Genomic DNA, 19,364 nt, shown 5'->3' on the forward strand with positions numbered 1-19,364 from the left:
TATTTTTTGCCTCCAGGGTTATTGCTGGGCCTCAGTGCCTGCACCATGAATCCACTGCTCCTGGAGGCCTTCCCCCCCACTTTTGTTGCCCCTGTTGTTGTAGCTTTGTTGTGGTTATTACTGTGGTTGTTGATGTCATTCGTTGTTGGATAAGACAGAGAGAGATTGAGAGAGGACGGGAAGACAGAGAAGGGGAGAGAAAGATAGACACCTGCAGACCTGCTTCACCACCTGTGAAGCGACTCCTCTGCAGGTGGGGAGCCGGGGGCTGGAACTGGGTTCCTTATGCCGGTCCTTGTGCTTTGCACCACATGAGCTTAACCCACTGTGCTACCGCCCAACCCCCGCCATATATATTTTTCATAGCCTGTCACATTACTATATTAACTCATTGTTTCTAATAGATTTTTACTGGATTCCTCTTCTTTTTTTTTTCTTTTTTGCAGGGTTATCACTGGGACTTGGTGCCAGCACTATGAATCCACTGCTCTTGGTGGCCATCTTTTTCCATTTTGTTGGATATGACAGAGAAAAATTGAGGGGATGGAGAGATAGGAAGAGAGAAAGAGTTACACCTGCAAACCTGCTTCACCACTCCTGAAGCAGACCCGCTGCAGATGGGAAGAAAGGGCTTGAACCGAAGTCACTATGCTTAGTACTATATGCACTTAACCAGGTGCACCACCATCCAGCCCCTTGATTCTTTTATTTTTAAATATTTATTTTATTTATTTATTCCCTTTTGTTGCCCTTGTTGTTTTATTGTTGTAGTTATTATTGTTGTCGTCGTTGTTGGATAGGACAGAGAGAAATGGAGAGAGGAGGGGAAGACAGAGAGGAGGAGAGAAAGACACCTGCAGACCTGCTTCACCGCCTGTGAAGTGACTCCCCTGCAGGTGGGGAGCCGGGGTTCGAACTGGTATCCTTATGCCGGTCCTTGTGCTTTGCGCCACCTGCGCTTAACCCGCTGCGCTACAGCCCGACTCCCCAGCCTCTTGATTCTTTATAGTTTTTCTGTACATACTATCATGTCATCTGCTAATAAGGATATTTGTATTTATTCTTTCCAATATAAATCCCTTTCATACCTAATCTCCATAACTAAGACTTCCAGAGGGTGAACATCCCTTCTTATTTCCTAACCTTTGAAGGAAAACTTCATTAAGTATGATGTTAGTTGAAGATTTATTACATATGGCCCTTAGTAACTTCAGAAATTGTATTTTTATCCCCATCTTTTAAGAGTTTTTAAAATAATAAATGAGTGTTAGGTCTTGTTGAAAGTTTTCTGTGCATTTGTTGAGCTAATTTTTTTAAATGTGGTATCTTTGGAATGTATATATATATATATATATATATATATATATATATATTTTCATATCATGTGCAAGCAGTGATGTTTTTACTTAATATTTTCCAAACTGGATTCCCTTTTTTTTCTTTATCTTACCTAACTCCTCTACCTAAGAATTCCAGTACTATGTTGAATAATAGTGATTTTTTACTAAGAGTTTAAGGGGGAAATAAATTTGTTCATAACAAGTCTCATAACAGTTTAAACTTTGCAATGTTTTGGCTTTGGTCTAACTTTTCAAATGAATATCTAAACATTATTTATTACAGGAACACAAAGTTTAATTGGTATTTGAAAAAAAATAGTTAGTTAGTTAGTTATTATCTTAAACCTAACTTTTTTCTTTGAGGCAAGAGGGTTTTTTTTTTTTTTTTTTCAAATGAAGCCTGTGTAGAAAGCATTTAAAAGTGACATCATGAGCTAAATGAGTCCCATTCTGTAACTTATTTTATGGACTCTTTTCTCCACTAAATTTGCACCTCTGAGATAAGAATATAACTTGTAATGGTAATATGTTATGTTTAACATTAAAAATCTATTCAAGTAATTAATAATGTTTTAGTGGCAAGATAGATGTGAGCATTTAATTCATAATGACCAGAATAATTTGTATGGTGTAGTTGTCAGGACTATCTGAATCAAGGTTTTAAGTTATTTAGACTATCTTTTTAAATTTTTCTGAGTCCTTGTTTTCTCATCTGTAAAATGCTACTGATAGTACCTATAACATAGATTGCTTAGAAAAATTGAATGAGATTCTTGTGATGTGTAATTCTTTTTTATCTATCCCAGTCTAATTTTTAAAAAGTCAGTGCTCTATCCAAATTGACAAAATTATAATTAAAAATATTAGAAGAGATTGGGAGACTTCGCATTACTTCATTTTATTATGCAAATTATTTTGACCACCAGAAGTTATTTATTTTGCTTTTGATATCTCCTTTCTTCTGTACTGCCAACCAAGCAGTTTATTCCATTCTGAGCAATAATTTATAGTGAGCCTTCAAAGAAATACTGATCACCTTAGAATTTTGGGCTCAATTATCTGTTTCAAATACTCAGTATCTAAGGAAAGCATGCCATTCTCTTCTCTCTTGCACACTAGAGTAGAACAATACACTGTGAATAGAGCAAATCAAAGAGACACAAATACCAGTGTAAGGGCTCCATTGTGTTTCATTTGTAGCTCTGTCGTATGGTTTTAATTTGATTATGACAGACTGACAGATAACACAATATTACTTTCTTGGAATCTCTAGACACTTTAATATTCCTATTCTTATCTGTCCAGTTGATTCCAAATCTTAAGTGAAATGGAATTACAGTGGTTGCTTTGTTTTCCAGTGCTAAGTGATTATCTCTGAAGTGCAATTTTGTGATTAGGCGAGATGGCATGCATACACTCAGCTAATGCTGATTTCCCCCAGGGGGCAGAATAGGTAAATTTATAATGAATGGATGTTGTGCTTTGATTTCAAATGGATGTAAAACCTTACTACACTTGGGTAGTTTTACTTTAAAAACGTATTTAATTATTCTAAAATTAACAGGAGAATATTAAAATTGAACTTTAAAAAATGGCATTTAGACATAAGTCAAGGGTGCTAACTGCTTGTGAATGTTAATCCTTTTCGACAGAGTAAAAGAACAAATCTGACTTAGACTGGTGGGGACATGGTCATTGAAAATCTTTAGCTTTATCACTTATATTCTTCCTGATTAATTCAAGAAATCCCCCCACCCCGAACACAGCTTGGTATTTTCAGATTTCTAGTGTTCCTTATTTTGGAAACTATAGTAATTCAAGTAATTGCTATTATAGTATTTGGTGCTTGTTTGTGACTTGAGGGGGGACAAGGAATTATTGATTAACTCAATAGTTCCTTTATTTTCGTACAAAGATCAACATTAAAGAGGATGTAGCATTCCCCAAATTGAACACATTTTTATCATACCTTTGGTAAATGTCTACCATTGTCATACCTTTTTAGTGATCTTAGAATAAGCATTGCCCATAACATTGTGAATATTGAAGTGAAAAGCAATTCTTAAAACTTCTTTCAATTTGAAACCTTTTTTATGTTAGCACAAAACTTCATGTAAGCAATGCTACAACATGGTTATTTGAATGTAATTATTGATCAGCTCCTTCTTCCAGCTCTTAAATCTTTTAACACAGCATCCAGTGTATAGCTGGAACTCAGTGAATGTTAGTTACTATTATTACTGTTCTCTTCATCTTCCCAGTTACGTGAAAATAAAGTTTTAATAGCGATTATACTGCATATATAATTCTTTGGTGGGCTGAGTAAAGAAGATAAAATGTAAGTTCAGAGTTATTGTATATGGGCTATAGAGATAGCATAGTGGTTATGTAAAAGACCTTTTCATGCCTGAGTCTCTGAGGTCCTAGTTCAGTCTCCAGCACTACCAGAGCTGAGCAGTGCTCTAGTGTCTACCTCTCCCTAGCTTTATTTAAAAATAAATGAAATATATTTTTAAAATAAGTTATTTTATAATTAATTGTTTTGTTATGATTGTTATCGTGTTTGCGGTGTTTGTTTTTCTCATCATTCCTACCAGCAGGGTGAGTTTGCTCAGAGCCACATTACTCATCTTTACAATTATATCTCTGACCCTGTGCTTTTAACACTCATTGAAAGTGCTTAACAAGTGAGTGTTGAAAAATAAGATGGTGGGTTGGGGAGATAGCATAATGGCTATGCAAACAGACTATAATGCCTGAGGCTCCAAGATACCAGGTTCAATTCCCCACATGACAATAAATCAGAGCTGAGCAGTGCTCTGGTAAAAAAATATTAAGTAATAATAATATAGCAAGTAGGCCAAAGGGGCAGATAGGGTAGGAAGATATATTTACAGTTAAAGTTTACCCCCAAACTGCTTAGTGAATAAAATGTTATGAAATCAAGTGCACTTGATTCTGTTCTAACACTGGTGAAAGTTTAAAATTCAAGGGCCTGGAATAGCTATTAGTCAAACCTTCCCTTTTCTTCTATGATAAATTGTGACTCATGGTTTGTTTGTTTTAAGAGAGCTTTTAATTTATTTATTAATTTGGGTAAAGATAGAGAAAAACTGAGAGAGAAAGGAGAGAGAGAGATATATTCCTGCAACACTGTTTAACAACTAGTGAAAATTCCTCCTGCCTATGGAGACCAGGGATTTGAACTCAGGTTCTTGCACACTGTAATGTGTGCTGTGAACCAGGTGCACCACCACCCACATTATCTACCTTTTTTCTTTCCCAGGTCATCATTCACCATCAGACTAGGTGTGCAAATACACCTAGAAAAATACACACCTATCTCTGAAAATTCTGGGGGAAAAGTTGTTTTTACTATTCTTTATATCTTTCATTTTCTTGATTTGAACAACAAAAAAGCAAGACCTACTTTTACAACAATAAAAAAACCAAGATGGCAATACATGACTTTAAAAAATTTGATTACAGTATTCTTAATGAAAACCACAGATAATTTTAAAGTTTTTTTGTTATCTTTATGTATTTGTTGGATACAGTCAGAATTGAGAGGGAAGAGGGTGATAGAGAGAGAGAGAGAGACAGAGAGACAGAGAGACATCTGTGGCACTGCATCACCTCTTGTGAAGCTTTCCTTCTGCAGGTGGGAACCAGGGGCTTGAACCTGGGTCCTTGTGCACTGTACTGTGTGTACGCAACCAGGTGCGCCACGACCCAGCCCCCCCCAATTTTTTTTTCATAGGGCTAGGTGGTGGTCCACTCAATAGAGCACACAGTTTATCATGCCCAAGGACCAGGGTTCAGGTTTCTTTCACCTGTAAAGGGGAGAGCTCTAGGAGTAGTGGAGCAGTGCTTTAGGTGACACTCCTCACGTGTGTCCACCTCCCCTGCCTTCTCCTGGTCCAGAGAGAGAGAGAGAGAGAGAGGAAAATAAGAGGAAACTATCTGGCTCTAATGGCTAAGTCTTGCAGGCACTGAGCCCTAATAATAACCCTGGTGACAAATTTTTTAAAAAGGAGGAAGGAAAGAAGGAAGGAAGGAAGGAAGGAAAGAAGGAAGGAAGGAAGGAAGGAAGGAAGGAAGGAAGGAAGGAAGGAAGGAAGGAAGGAAGGAAGGAAGGAAATGATAATAAAAGGCCCATTCAGGGTGTTAAGTGCACATAGTACAATGTGCAAGGATCCAGGTTCAAGCCCCCAGCTCCCTGTGAGCAGTGAAGCAGGTCTGTAGGTGCCTCTCTTTCTCCCTTACTATCTTCCCCTCCCTTCTCAATTTCTCTTTGTCTTATCCAACAAAACTGAAAAAATGGCCGCCAGGAGCAGTGGATTTGTAGTGCCAGCACTGAGTCCCAGCAATAACCCTGGAGACAAAATAATAATAGTAATAATAATAATAGCAGTAAGTACCCCAAAGAATGAATATGATTTGTTAAATGAAGTACATATTTCAAATAATGAACTGGAAATCTGTAGTGTACATATTAATTTTTCTGTTTGGCATACTAAGAGAAAGACTTAGTTGGCTATAGTTACTAAGTTCAAATAACACCTCCTCAAGAGCACTACCCTCTTAATGTACCTCTTCATGAGGTACACTCTTATCTTTCTTTTTAGTTTTTTTATTAGCAATTTAATACTGGTTTACCAAATTACAAGATAGTAGGGGAGGGATTCCAAACCGTTCTGAACCAGAATTCTGTATACCCATTGTCTCCTTGGAAACTTTAGTGGTTTTCCCAAGGTCAATAGTAATAAATATTTGATTAGAAAATTTATGATAAGGGAGCTGGATGGTGGGTGGTGCGCATGAGGTGAAGCGCAAGGACCTGAGTAAGGATCCCGGTTGGTGCCCCTGGCTCCCCACCTGCAGGGGATTCGCTTCACAGGTGGTAAAGCAGGCCTGCAGGTGTCTTTCTCTCCCCCTCTCTGTCTTCCCCTCCTCTCTCCATTTCTCTCTGTCCTATCCAACAACAATGACAGCAGTAACAACAATAACAACAACAGCAACAATAAACAACAAGGGCAACAAAAGCGAAAAACTAGCCTCCAGGAGCAGTGGGTTCCTAGTGTAGGCACCAGGCCCCAGCAATAACCCTGGAGGCAAAAAAAAAAAAAAAAAAAAGAAAGAAAGAAAAGGAAGGAAGGAAGGAAGGAAGGAAGGAAAGAAGGAAGGAAAAGAAAAAGTATGATACTTTCTTTAGGCCATTTTACTAGATTGATGAGTTTATTAGGTCTCAGTCTAATCATAGAGGACTATTAAGTACTTTTACTTTGAGTATATAGTTGCCCTTAACTTGTGGACACATGTAGACATGTACCTAGTCCCCTAGGCCCTAGCTTATATCTAGGATCTGTAACCATGTTATAGAGCACAACATCTGAAATGAAACTGGGTAGAACCGTGTTTTCGGAAAGGTCTCACCAGATTATTGTCATTGGAAGATTGACATCTCAGGCTTGCTATCTCTGGACACAATCCAAAGCAGAAAGGCAGTGGTGGCATAATGTAGCATGGTGACACTGGTTGCATTGAGGTACACTATTTTCTGGTCTGTTTACATAAAATATTTTGAATAACTTTTGACTCACTTAAGAAATAAAAAGCCAAATATTTTTAAGTAATGTCAGGCAAGTATTTGTAAATTCAGTATTATTCATTCATCCATGCTTTCTTCTAGTAACTTGTCTATTTTCAAAGTGGTCTGAAATTCCTGCAAGCAGGAAGAGAATTAAAAGAGGACTGCCTTGTAAAGCTATGGTAGGGAATAATGAAGACTAATAGCTTAAGTTCAAGCAACATTGCATCTTACTTTTCCCAGTGTTGCCCAAGAGTATTGTCTTTACTTAATACAATTATCTTCTCTACTGATAATCTGCAGATCATCATCTCCATTCAATTTATCTATCAACATTATTATTTTTACAGCTTCTGCCACCTTTGAAGATTTTCAGATTCGTCCCCACGCACTCTTTGTTCATTCCTATCGAGCACCAGCTTTCTGTGATCACTGTGGAGAAATGCTCTGGGGCCTGGTGCGTCAAGGTCTTAAATGTGAAGGTGGGTTCTTTTTCCCTCGACTAAATTGAGCACATGCTTGAATTGCCTCCTGCGATTTTCCCTTACAGCACTGTCTTTTGCCCTGAAGGTATTTTCCAGGAATTACAGTGTCTGTGGATGTGCGTTTCTTCATATTTCCTGTCTTCAGCAGATTTTGCTCAGACTTGGAAAACCCGATTTTGACATATTTTCTCCTAGATAAGTTTCCACTGTGCTGAGTTTTTTGTCAGCAGGTTTAAAAGAAAATTTGCACCTTAATTCATGGTTTGGAACAGTGGATTTCCAGTAAATGTCTGTTGAAATGAGCAGAGATTCGGAAGTTTGATCTAACCTTCAGAGGTCACTCAGTCATTGAATGACAGTTTGGAATGTGTAACCCATACATCTACAGCGACAGCAGAATTTTATCATATTTTTTGTGTGAGAAACAGCATCCTTGAACTGCACAATTTAAGTTGCTAGAAAACTCTGTCACAATATTAAAAATTGAACAAACCAAACTCTTCTCAGACTGGGGTTAGAGAATAAAGAGGTGTGGTGAGAATAAAGCTGATGGTGCTAGCCAAATAGAAGTAAGCATTTATTTGTGATTTAGAAGTAAACTAATGCCAATTTTTAGGTGTTGTCTTTGAGAATTAAAATACATGGTCTAGAATAAACTGCCAAAATAAATTATATAAAATACTGCCCTACCTGCAGTGTGATCTACGGGAAATTGATGTTCTGACTATATAGTGAGAACTATGAATGGTAGAAATACTGAAAGGGAAGCCGCATTTGTCTACCTTGTGGAAACCTGCACATGAGGATTTTGCATTTTATCTTAGTGACTGTACAAAGTGGTTATTGTCCCCATTTTGCAGATGGGAAAATAGACATGAATTGGTCTGTTAGACCAATTAACTTAGACAAACGGGGAAGGGAGCCAGGATACAAATCAATGTGTTAATAGTTCAGAAATTGTTGTGCAGTGTAAGTAATTATATTTCCTTTATTCACTCATATTAGAAGTTGTAACAAATAAAAATGACTCTGGTTATGCCTTTGGAGTTTGTTGCTAAAGCAGTCAAACCCAAGTCCACTAAATCAGAGAACATTTAAAAACTGATAACCAGGGTAGTTGCTGAGCTTTACCAATAAAATCAGAACTCCACCACCACCCAGGTTATTTGGAAATTGAAAAATTCAGTTAAGGAAATTTTGAATTTCCAGTCAGCCTCATGAAACATGAAAATAGCACATTCTTTCTTTTTTTAAATTCAGAACGTACAACTAATTCTAAAATAGATTTTAGTCTGTGGTTAAACATAAATCTTGCATTTTCTCCTTCCAGGATGTGGTCTGAATTACCATAAGAGGTGTGCATTTAAAATCCCCAACAATTGCAGTGGTGTGAGGAGGAGAAGGCTCTCCAATGTTTCCCTCACTGGGCTCAGCACCATTAGAACAGCATCTGCAGAGCTCTCCAGCAGTGGCCCTGATGAACCCCTTCTGGTATGGCCTTCCATTTATCCATTCCCCCCTCTCATAGGATAAATCTGCGGGATGATATGATAACCATGTCAATACAATACAGAGCCTTGGAAAGAGGGAGAGCCCGGGTGTTAATGACTGTATCTTCAGATCATATGCCTTAGATTGGTCAATTTTCATCAAATACCCAACAACTTGTAGCTTGCTTTTTCTGTAAGTTCAGTGCAATTATAAAATATGTAAGGTTTCATCATGGTCATAGGGCCTGAGCAGCACAAATTAATGTGTGAATATTGTAAAACAGTTTGTCAGAATTTAGAAACCAAAGATAAAAGATGTTTTCTGAAAATACAGTATACTTTATGGTATAGCGAAATATTTACGTTGGGATTAAGTTTGTTGTTATAAAATATGCAAGTTTTAAATTGCTTGGTATTACTACCATTTATGCCAATTTGTTATCAAAGCGGCATTTTTAAAACAATATTTTTATTTATTTTACTTTAATGAGAAAGAGTAGAGACAGAGGGGAAAATAATGAGAGAAAGAGACTAGAACACTGCTTAGTTCTGGCTTATAGTGGTGCTGAGGATTGAACCTGGGACCTCAGAGCTTCAGGCTTGAAAGGCTTTTACATGACTATTATTCCCTCAAAGTGGCATTTATTGGCAAATGCCATGAGAAAAATACATTTAAAGTTTTAAATAGTTCTATTATCAATATGTAAATAGTTCTGGTATCTCTAAAATATACTTCTTTTAATTTAATTTAGATATTATTTCAGAAAATTAGATATCAGAAAATTAGAAATTTCAGAAAATTAGAAAAGTAGGTATCTCTAAAATATACTTCTTTTAATTAAATTTAGATATTATTTCAGAAAATTAGATTTACATTTTCTAAATTTGTAAAGATTTTGATAATTACGTGAATTATTTAAAATAGAAACATTATATATGACTGATGATAGGAACTTTAAATTCTCTTTATTTGTCCCCTTCCTCAATGTTTATTACAGACAATTTATAATCTAGATATTATAAAAACCAATTACTGAGGAAAAACGTAGGCTAGATACTTCCCTCTTTAAGTAGAGTAGCAAAACATTCTGAAGCCAGGGACCAGGTGGTAGCACATCTGCTTAAGCACACATACTACCATGAGCAAAGACCTGGTTTAAGCCCTGCTCCCTGACATCCGGGGGACATTTCACAAGCAATGAAGCAGATCTGCAAATGTCCCTCTCTCTCTCCTCATCTATCTCCTCCTCCCCCTCAATTTCTTTTCTTTTTTTAAATTTTTTATTGATAAAAAGGAAACATTGACAAAACCATAGGATAAGAGGGGTACAGCTTCGCACAATTCCTACCACCAGACCTCTGGGAGTATGGACCCAAGATCATTGTGGGATACAGAAGGTTGAAGGTCTGGCTTCTGTAATTGCTTCCCCGCTAAACATGGGCGTTGACAGGTCGATCCATACTCCCATCCTGTCTCTCTCTTGCCCTAGTGGGGAAGGGCTCTGGGTAAGCAGAGCTCCAAGGCACATTGGTGGGTTTGTCTGTCCAGGGAAGTCTGGTTGCATCCTGCTAGCATCTGGAACCTGGTGGCTGAAAAAGAGTTAACATACAAAGCCAAACAAATTGTTGACCAATCATGGACCTAAAGGCTGAAATAGTGCAGGTGAAACGTTGGGGGGTCCTTCATTTTGTAGATAGCTAGTGGGCATATTTTAGTTATATTTCAAAGGGCCTGTAGCTATAGTGGTGTTTTGTTTTGTTTCGTTTCGTTTTGTTTTGCCTGAGCCTGAAATCTGATATGCAGGTGAATCCTAATTATTGTCTGGGGAGATGATGTCATGGCTGGGAAAAGGACCAGAAAGCTGGATCAGGGAAGAGAGTAGCTCCCTAATATGGGAAAGGTGTATAAATATTACTGTAAACCACATTAATTTGATGTGATTTGGGGCCCATAATTAGCTTAGGAGCCTGTGTGACCTCTACACCCTTGTAAATCTGAGCTCACATTCTGTGGTTATGAGTAGGAACATTTTAGGCTGCCCCATTATTGACCCATCTTCCTCAGGTGTAGCACAGGGTATGTTGTCCATTCTCCCTTCGGAGATGGAACATTCTCTACCATTGTTGATCCAGGTTGAGGGCAAGATCCTATGGGGGCCCACAAAGGGGTCTATTTTGTTGTTCCCTCCCCCTCAATTTCTATTTTTCCTACCTAATGAAATAGAAAGAAAGAAAATAAAAAAGTACATATGGCCACTGGAAGTGGTAGATTCATTATGCAAGCACTAAGACCCAGCAATAACCCTGGTGACAATAAAAAAACTAAAAAAAATGTAAAAAACCAACAATTTTGAAGCCATCTCAAAACTGTACTAAATTATTTCACTTTTAGGATAATATGTGGTTGTGATCTTTGTAGTACTCAAATTTTGTTATAAGCTAAAAATATACTTCAAATAAATATTTATTTTGATTAATAGGAAAATTCCATACTCTCTTTTCCCAGAACTTTTGTTTTAGGTTATTTTTATGTTTTTAATCTTTCATTATAGAACTCACTAGGGGAAATCAGGTACTAAATTACAGTAATGACTAGAAGAATATATTATATTTTAGTTAGAATATGTGTGTGGCTATTATTTCATAAAGTAGTATTAAAATTCATCGTATTCTTACTGAAAATAGCTTAAGATCAAGTCCTTATTTTTTAATATTTATTTATTCCCTTTTGTTGCCCTTGTTTTTTATTGTTGTTATAGTTATTATTTTGTTGTTATTGATGTTGTCATTATTGGGTAGGACAGAGAAATGGAGAGAGGAAGGGAAGACAGAGAGAGGGAGAGAAAGACAGACACCTGCAGACCTGCTTCACCACTTGTGAAGCGACGCCCCTGCAGGTGGGGAGCTGGGGGCTGGAACCGAGATCTTTATAGCCTGTCCTTACACTTTGCGCCACGTGCAATTAACTCGCAGCGCTACCGCCTGGCTCCCTACTCCTTAATTTTTAAAATAACTCTCATGCCCCCTTCTAAACTATGAAGTTCTAAAATTTAAAGTTTTTTGAGCTTTTACACTAGAGGTTTTATAAATCACAACAGTTCTACTTACTCTTAGCATATAGTTACTGAGAATCATGCTGTTGAGCAGCCAGAACTACCAACTTTTGCACTCCAAAAAGAATATTGCTCCATACTCCCAAGTGGGGAGGAATGATAGGGGGAGATGACCAGAGGGCTCTGACCTTCAACTGCATCAGGAGAGAGAAGAGGAAAAAAGGAAAGACATTCAGAAGTAGTAAGTGGTGTAGGTGGGACTTATAAAGGAAGACAAGGAGGAACCAGGTGGTGGTGAACCTGGTTGAGGCCACATGCTTTAATGCTCAAGGACTCCGGTTTGAGCCCCTGGCCCTAACCTGCAGGGGGGAAGCTTTGTGAGTGGTGAAGCAATGTTGCAAGTATCTCTCTGTCTCTCTCCTTCTCTATTATCCACTTCCCTTTCAACTGATTTCTGGCTGTCTTTATCCAATAAATAAAGATAATGATTAAAAAAATTAAAAAGAAAGGAAGACAAGGCAGGACCATAGGAAAAAAAAGGGGGGGCAAATATATATATGTAATAGTCAACCCATATCTATAACCGTGGTGGAACTACTATAGCTTCCAATGGAGGAAATGGGGATATAGGACTCTGGTGCTGGAAATGGTGCAGAATTATACTCCTATCATCTTATAATTTTGTTAATCAATACTAAGTCACTAATAATTTTTAAAAAAACATACTGTTGAATGGTAGATATTTGAGAATAATCTCAAAGAACAGAGTGATAACTCATTTGATTGGAGTGCCTGCACTGTTATGAATACAACCCAGGGTTGAGCCCCATACCATATGGGAGCTTCTATGGGAAGGAAGCTTTGTGGTGCTCTCTTTTCCTCTCCCTGCATCTCTCTATCTGGATGAAAAAATGACCCAGACCAATGAAATCAATCATGTGCGAGGTCCCAATTTCATAAAACAAAACAAAAATAAAAACAAAAGCAAGTTTAAGAAAAGAAACAAAATTACAAGTGCATGATGTGTTGCTACTGTTTACAAGGAAAAAATTTTTAGTTATTGAAAATCTCTGAAAAAGTTTAAAAGTCTGAAATATTTTATCACTACATTGTAGATAATACAATTAATGCATATTACATAGACTATCTTCAAATATGAGATCTGCACTACTCAGCTCAGTGTAAATTCTGATGATATCCCAGAGTAAATATAGTCAGGGCTATCAAACAGAGGTAAATCCTGAGCTTTGGATATCACATGGAATAATGACAAGGAAAATAAACATGCAGTATTTTCCCACCAGTGTTATTGCTACAGATTCTTCAATTTTTATACTGTGTCAATACATACCACACATCTACACACACACACACACACACACACACACACATACATACCACACATCTACACACACACACACACACACACACACAACCAGATGAATGTCCAAGTATACCTATACATTTTTACAGATTTTATTGGGTGCAAATTAAATCACATGTTCACATAATTATATGTGTGAATTATGTATTAATATAAAATTTTATATAAATGCAATATATTATATTAATATATATATTAATATAAAGTTTTATATAAATGCAATTTAGGTTATAGAACTATGCAGTAATGTAATATATATGTTTTTGTGTTTTCAAATCAAATTAATTGCTTTATCTAGCCAAATTAAATATCTAATGTTTTGAATTACTTGACTCTAAACTATATTTATACAAAGTATTAACTTCCATTAATGCCTTATTGCTAAGCAGAAATTTTTAATGCAATCGTTAAAATGTACAGTTAAAAAATAAAGCTTTAAATATACCAAGAATGCTTTTAAAGTTTTCACCAAATTAAGTATATGTATGGGAGAAAATATAAGGGCCATACAATACTGTGGACAATATTGTTATTATAGACTTGGATAAAATACTCACCAGGAAACCTCTAAATGAGAAATGCCCTTAGAAGTAATGTTTTTTTTCTGGTGTTTTTTTAAATTTTTTTAAATTATCTTTATTGGATAGAGACAGGCAAAAATTGAGAGGGTAGGGGAGATAGAGGAGAGAGACACAGAGACACCTGCAGCACTGCTTCACCACTTGCAAAGCTTTCCCCCTGCAGGTGGGAACCGGAGGCTCAAACCCGGGTCCTGTAACATGTGCGCTCAAACAGGTGTGCCACCACCAGGTCCCACTGTTTTTGTTTGTTTGTTTGTTTGTTTTTTATTTGTAAAATGGAAGCACTGACAAGACCATAGTATAAGAGGGGTACAATTCCTACCACCAGAACTCCGTATCCCATCCCCTCCCCTAATAGCTTTCCTATTCTTTAACCCTATGGGAGTATGGACCCAGGGTCATTATGGGGTACAGAAGGTGCAAGGTCTGGCCTCTGTAATTGCTTCCCCGCTGAACATGGGCATTGACAGGTCGATCCATACTCCCAGTCTGCCTCTCTCTTTCCCTAGTGGGCTAGGGCTCTGATGAAGTAGGGCTCCAGGACACATTGGTGGGGTCAGGGGTCATCTGTCCAGGGAAGTCCAGTTAGCATCATGGTAGCTTCTGGAACCTGGTGGCTGAAAAAGAGTTAACATACAAAGCCAAACAAATTGTTGATTAATCATGAACCTAAAGGCTGGAATAGTGCACATGAACATTTGGGGTCTCTGTTTGGGAAATAGCTAGTAAGTCTATTTTAGGTATATTCCAAAGGGCCCATGACTTTATTAGTTTTTGCCTGAGCCTGACATCATATGCAGGTGGACCCAAGTTATCGTCTGGGGAGATCATGTCATGGCTGGAAAATGGGCTAGAAAGCTGGATCAGGGAAGAGAGTAACTCCCAAGTATGGGAAAAGTGTGCAAATATTGTTGACTGTAACCCCATCGATTTGATCTGGGGCCCATATTCAGCATAGGAGCCAGTATAACCTCTATATCCCTGTAGGTCTGAACTTGCATTCTGTGGGCATCAGTAGGAACATTCTGAGCTGCACCAATTTCAGGACCCATCTTCTTCAAGTGGTTGACAGAGTATGTTATCCAACATCCTTTTGGAGGATGGAACATTCTCTACCACTGTTGATCCACATTGAGGGCAAGGTCCTATAGGGGATCTTAAAGGGTCTATTGTGTTGTTCCTGATGGAGATGGCCAGTGATAATGAATGGAGAGATCTATTTGAGGTCTAGGTTAGTCATGTATGTGTGGGAATCACAGGACTCCCTGACGAGGGCCCCAACTCATGAGTTGGCCTGATAGTGACTGAAGAGTCATCTTTAAAGCATGCCAGTCTCTTGCCCTTATTCAGTTTTTGTAGTCCGTACTTTGATAAGGTTAGCTTTGGAGTAACTGAGGGAAGTATTATAGGAAGTAGGTGAGGAGGGTATCTAGGTCTAAGTAGAAACTATTTCATTTTGGTACTTTTTTATTCATTCATTTATTTTTTTTTATTAAAAGGAAACATTGACAAAGCCATAGGATAAGAGGGGTACCAGAACTCCATATCCTATACCCTCCCCTGATAGCGTTCCTATTTTTTAACCCTCTGGAAATATGGACCCAAGGTGAGTGTGGGATGCAGAAGGTTGAAGGTCTGGCTTCTGTAATTGCTTCCCCGCTGAACATGGGCATTGACAGGTCGATCCATACTACCAGCCTGTCTCTTTCCCTAGTGGGGCGAGGTTCTTGGAATTCAGAGCTCAGGACACATTGGTGGCGTTGTCTGTCCAGGGAAGTCTGGTCGGCATCGTGCTAGCATCTGGAACCTGTTGGCTGAAAAGAGAGTTAACATACAAAGCCAAACAAATTGTTGACCAATCATGAGGCTAAAGGCTGGAATAGTGCAGATGAAGAGTTGGGAGTACTCTATTTTGTAGATAGCTAGTAGGCATATTTTAGTTATATTCCAAAAAGCCTGTGGCTATACTAGTTTTTGTTTTTTTCCCCTGAGCCTGAAATCGGAAATGCAGGTGTATCCAAGTTATTGTCTGGGGAGATGATGTCATGGCTGGAAAAAGCTGGATCAGGGAAGAGAGTAGCTCCCTAATATGGTAAAAGGGTATAAATATTGTGTACTGTAAACCCATCAATTTAATGTGATCTGGGGCCCATATTCAGCTTAGGAGCCTATGTGACCTCTGCATCCCTGTAGATCTGAGCTCACATTCTGTGGTCATGAGTAGGAACATTCCAAGCTGCCCCAATATCAACCTATCTTTCTCAGGTATAGCATAGAGTACACAATAATTTGCAGTGAGCCAGTATAAAGTTCCTAATGAAATAGTATCTAATTAGAGTTAGATACCCTCCTCACCTACTTCCTTTTTTTTATTATTTTTTTATATTTATTTTATTTATTCCCTTTTGTTGCCCTTGTTGTTTTATTGTTGTAGTTATTATTGTTGTTGTCGTTGTTGGATAGGACAGAGAGAAATGGAGAGAGGGAGGGGAAGACAGAGAGGAGGAGAGAAAGATAGACACCTGCAGACCTGCTTCACCGCCTGTGAAGCGACTCCCCTGCAGGTGGGGAGCCGGGGTTCGAACCGGGATCCTTATGCCGGTCCTTGTGCTTTGCGCCACCTGCACTTAACCCGCTGCGCTACAGCCCGACTCCCCACCTACTTCCTATTACAGTTCTCTCACTCACTCCAAAGCTAACCTTATCAAAGCAAGGACTGCAAAAGCTCAATAATGGCAAGATACTGGCATACTTTAAGGATGACTCTTTAGTCACTATCAGGCCACCCCATCAGCTGGGGCCCTATTCGGAGAGTCCTGAGATTCCCAGACAGACATGATGGGCCTAGAACTCAAGTAAATCCCTCTCTCCATTGTTACTGGTCATCTCTATCAGGAACAACAAAACAGACCCCTTTGTGGACCCCCATAGGACCTTGCCCTCAACTTGGATCAGCAACGGTAGAAAATGTTCCATCCTCCGGAAGGAGGATGGACAACATTTTGGTGCTTTAAGATGTCTTCTTAGGTTTTTCTACTTGCTTGCTTCATTTCTTGACACATTACCTTTTAAAACCACATTTTACACTCATCAAAGCCCTTTGTTCCCTAGTGGGAGTACCTGTGTGCCTTTCATCTTATCCAGTATCTAACAAAAGAGTAGACATTGCCCTTTCTTTTGGTTATTTTCAAGTTGCTTCAGCTTATGGCTTGACTGCAATATGTGAGTTAAAACCATCATATGTGGACAGTGAGAAATATTCCAGTTTTTTGTCCTTGGTGTTTTTGCCTTAACAGTAATATGAAAAAAAATACTTGTATCTCAGCATTTTTCTTCAAAATCATGGTGCAAATAAACAAATTTTCTGGTCATCCAAGGTGGGGAAATACTATGTGCATCTACATATTGGATATCAGGGTATTATTAATAGTTCTAGTTCTCAGAATTCTTAAAACAATGAAATCATTGTTTAGATTTAAATATGCAATCTCTTTATTCTCATAAAATCTAGGAGTTATATATGTATGAAAATGTACTCTTTGGGAATAGTAACTTAGAGAAATGTGTGAATTAATTCATATTGCATAGACTGTATTCAAATACAAGCTATACAGCACTCAGCTCAGTCTAAATTCTGATGAGATCCCAGAGTAAATATAGTCAGAGCTATAACTGGAGGTAAATTATGAGCTTTGGATATCACATGTAATAATAAGAAGGAAAACATATTTTTTCCCACCATGGCTATTGCTGAAGTTTGGTGACTGCACGATTAATCCACTGCTCTTGGAAGCCTTTTTTTTTTTTTTAAATTTGATATGACAGATAGAAATTGAGAAGACAATAGAAAACAAGGAGAAAGAGAGATATCTGCAGACCTGCCTTAGTGCTCTTGAAGCTTCTCTCCTGCAGGTGGAGAGCAGGGGTTCAAACCTATGTCCTCAGGCATGATAATGTGATCATGTTTTATATTCAAAATTCCAATGATTTTCTCACCCAGAGAGAAAGCTTTATCAATTCTGTTTTAAATAACTATGTAAATACATGCAAACAGGTTTATAATCCTTCCACAAAAGCTGTGTTTGGACCTGTCCAAACAAGCAACTGTTGCTTCTGAGTTCTGTACATGCTTTATGCCAACAAAAATGTGACAAGTATGACCTGGTAACAATTAATCTTAACTTCCATCTAATTGTACACAGCTTCCTAAGTCTGACAAAGTTATTAACTGAAGGTTACAAACTAGGATATTTGGGTTCAGAGATTACATAATAGGATACTTATGAAAGTATAACAGTTTATTCAACACTAGAAGAATTCACTGGCTTCAAAACACTGTCATGCATTTTTTATTTAAAAATCCAATTATGTGGGAATCCGGCAGTAGTGCATCAGATTAAGCGCAAGTGGCACAAAGCGCAAGGACCAGCAGAAGGACCCTGTTTCGAACCATGCTCCCCACCTGCAGGGGAGTCGCTTCATAAGTGGTGAAACGGGTCTGCAGGTGTCTATCTTTCTCTCCCCCTCTCTGTCTTCCCCTCCTCTCTCCATTTCTCTCTGTCCTATCCAACAACGATGACATCAATAACAACAACAATAATAGCTACAACAATAAAACAAGGGCAACAAAAGGAAATAAATAAATAAATATTTTTTTATGTTTTCATTTTGATTTATTAGTTATGAGAGTTGTCAGAAAATCTTGAAGGAATATGAATGAAGAATATATCCATATAAATTATCAGATTATGTTGTCTACTTAACCAAATTGTTCTTACATATTTAGTGATACTTCTCATCTTAACAAAATAAGAATATCATTTTTATTTCTTATTTTATTTTATTTATTTTCCCTTTTGTTGCCCTTGTCTTTTTATTGTTGTTGTAGTCGCTTCACCAATTGTGAAGTGACTCCCCTGTAGGTGGGGAGCCAGGGGTTCGAACTGGGATCTTTATGCTGGTCCTTGCACTTTGCACCGTGTGCACTTAACCTGCTGCACTACCACTGGACTCCCAACATTTTTATTTCTAATTACATTTTAACCTGAGTGTTACCAGACCAAAAGATGCTATGTGGCACAGACTCTAAAATGAACACAAGAATGTACTGAGACATACTCTTCTCATTAAAACTTTAACCCACTTTACAGAGTTAGAAGCCACTGATGGACAGCAATTATTTATATGCATATTCTTTCTTGCAGGCAGATAAAAACTATATAGCATCTGATTACTTTGATGACCTTTTTCTTTTTTCCTTTCCCCACCCCCATTGATAAGATGAATTCTGGGGGAAAAAACACAGTTGTTCACATAAAGGTCAAAAATGCTACATTCTGACTGTAATTTATCTTCAACAAGGTAAAATAACTTTTTTCACTCATACCTCGACAAGCAAAATTTTGTTTTTCTAGCTCTACCAGCTCATAACTGTAAACTGC

At 37.8% G+C, this 19,364-nt stretch overlaps 1 protein-coding gene across 3 annotated transcripts in view; it reads left to right on the forward strand.

Moving 5' to 3' along the window:
* Positions 1–19,364, forward strand: part of PRKD1 (protein kinase D1) — a 363,379-nt gene that overhangs the window by 253,901 nt on the left and 90,114 nt on the right. For all 3 annotated transcript variants that reach the window (XM_060175253.1, XM_060175254.1, XM_060175255.1), the window contains exons 3-4: positions 7,281–7,412; positions 8,746–8,906. In XM_060175253.1, the coding sequence (XP_060031236.1) occupies positions 7,281–7,412; positions 8,746–8,906 (293 nt within the window). The remainder of the gene's footprint in view (positions 1–7,280; positions 7,413–8,745; positions 8,907–19,364) is intronic.

Source organism: Erinaceus europaeus, chromosome 16 (assembly GCF_950295315.1).
Source record: "Erinaceus europaeus chromosome 16, mEriEur2.1, whole genome shotgun sequence".
Lineage (NCBI taxonomy): Eukaryota > Metazoa > Chordata > Mammalia > Eulipotyphla > Erinaceidae > Erinaceus > Erinaceus europaeus.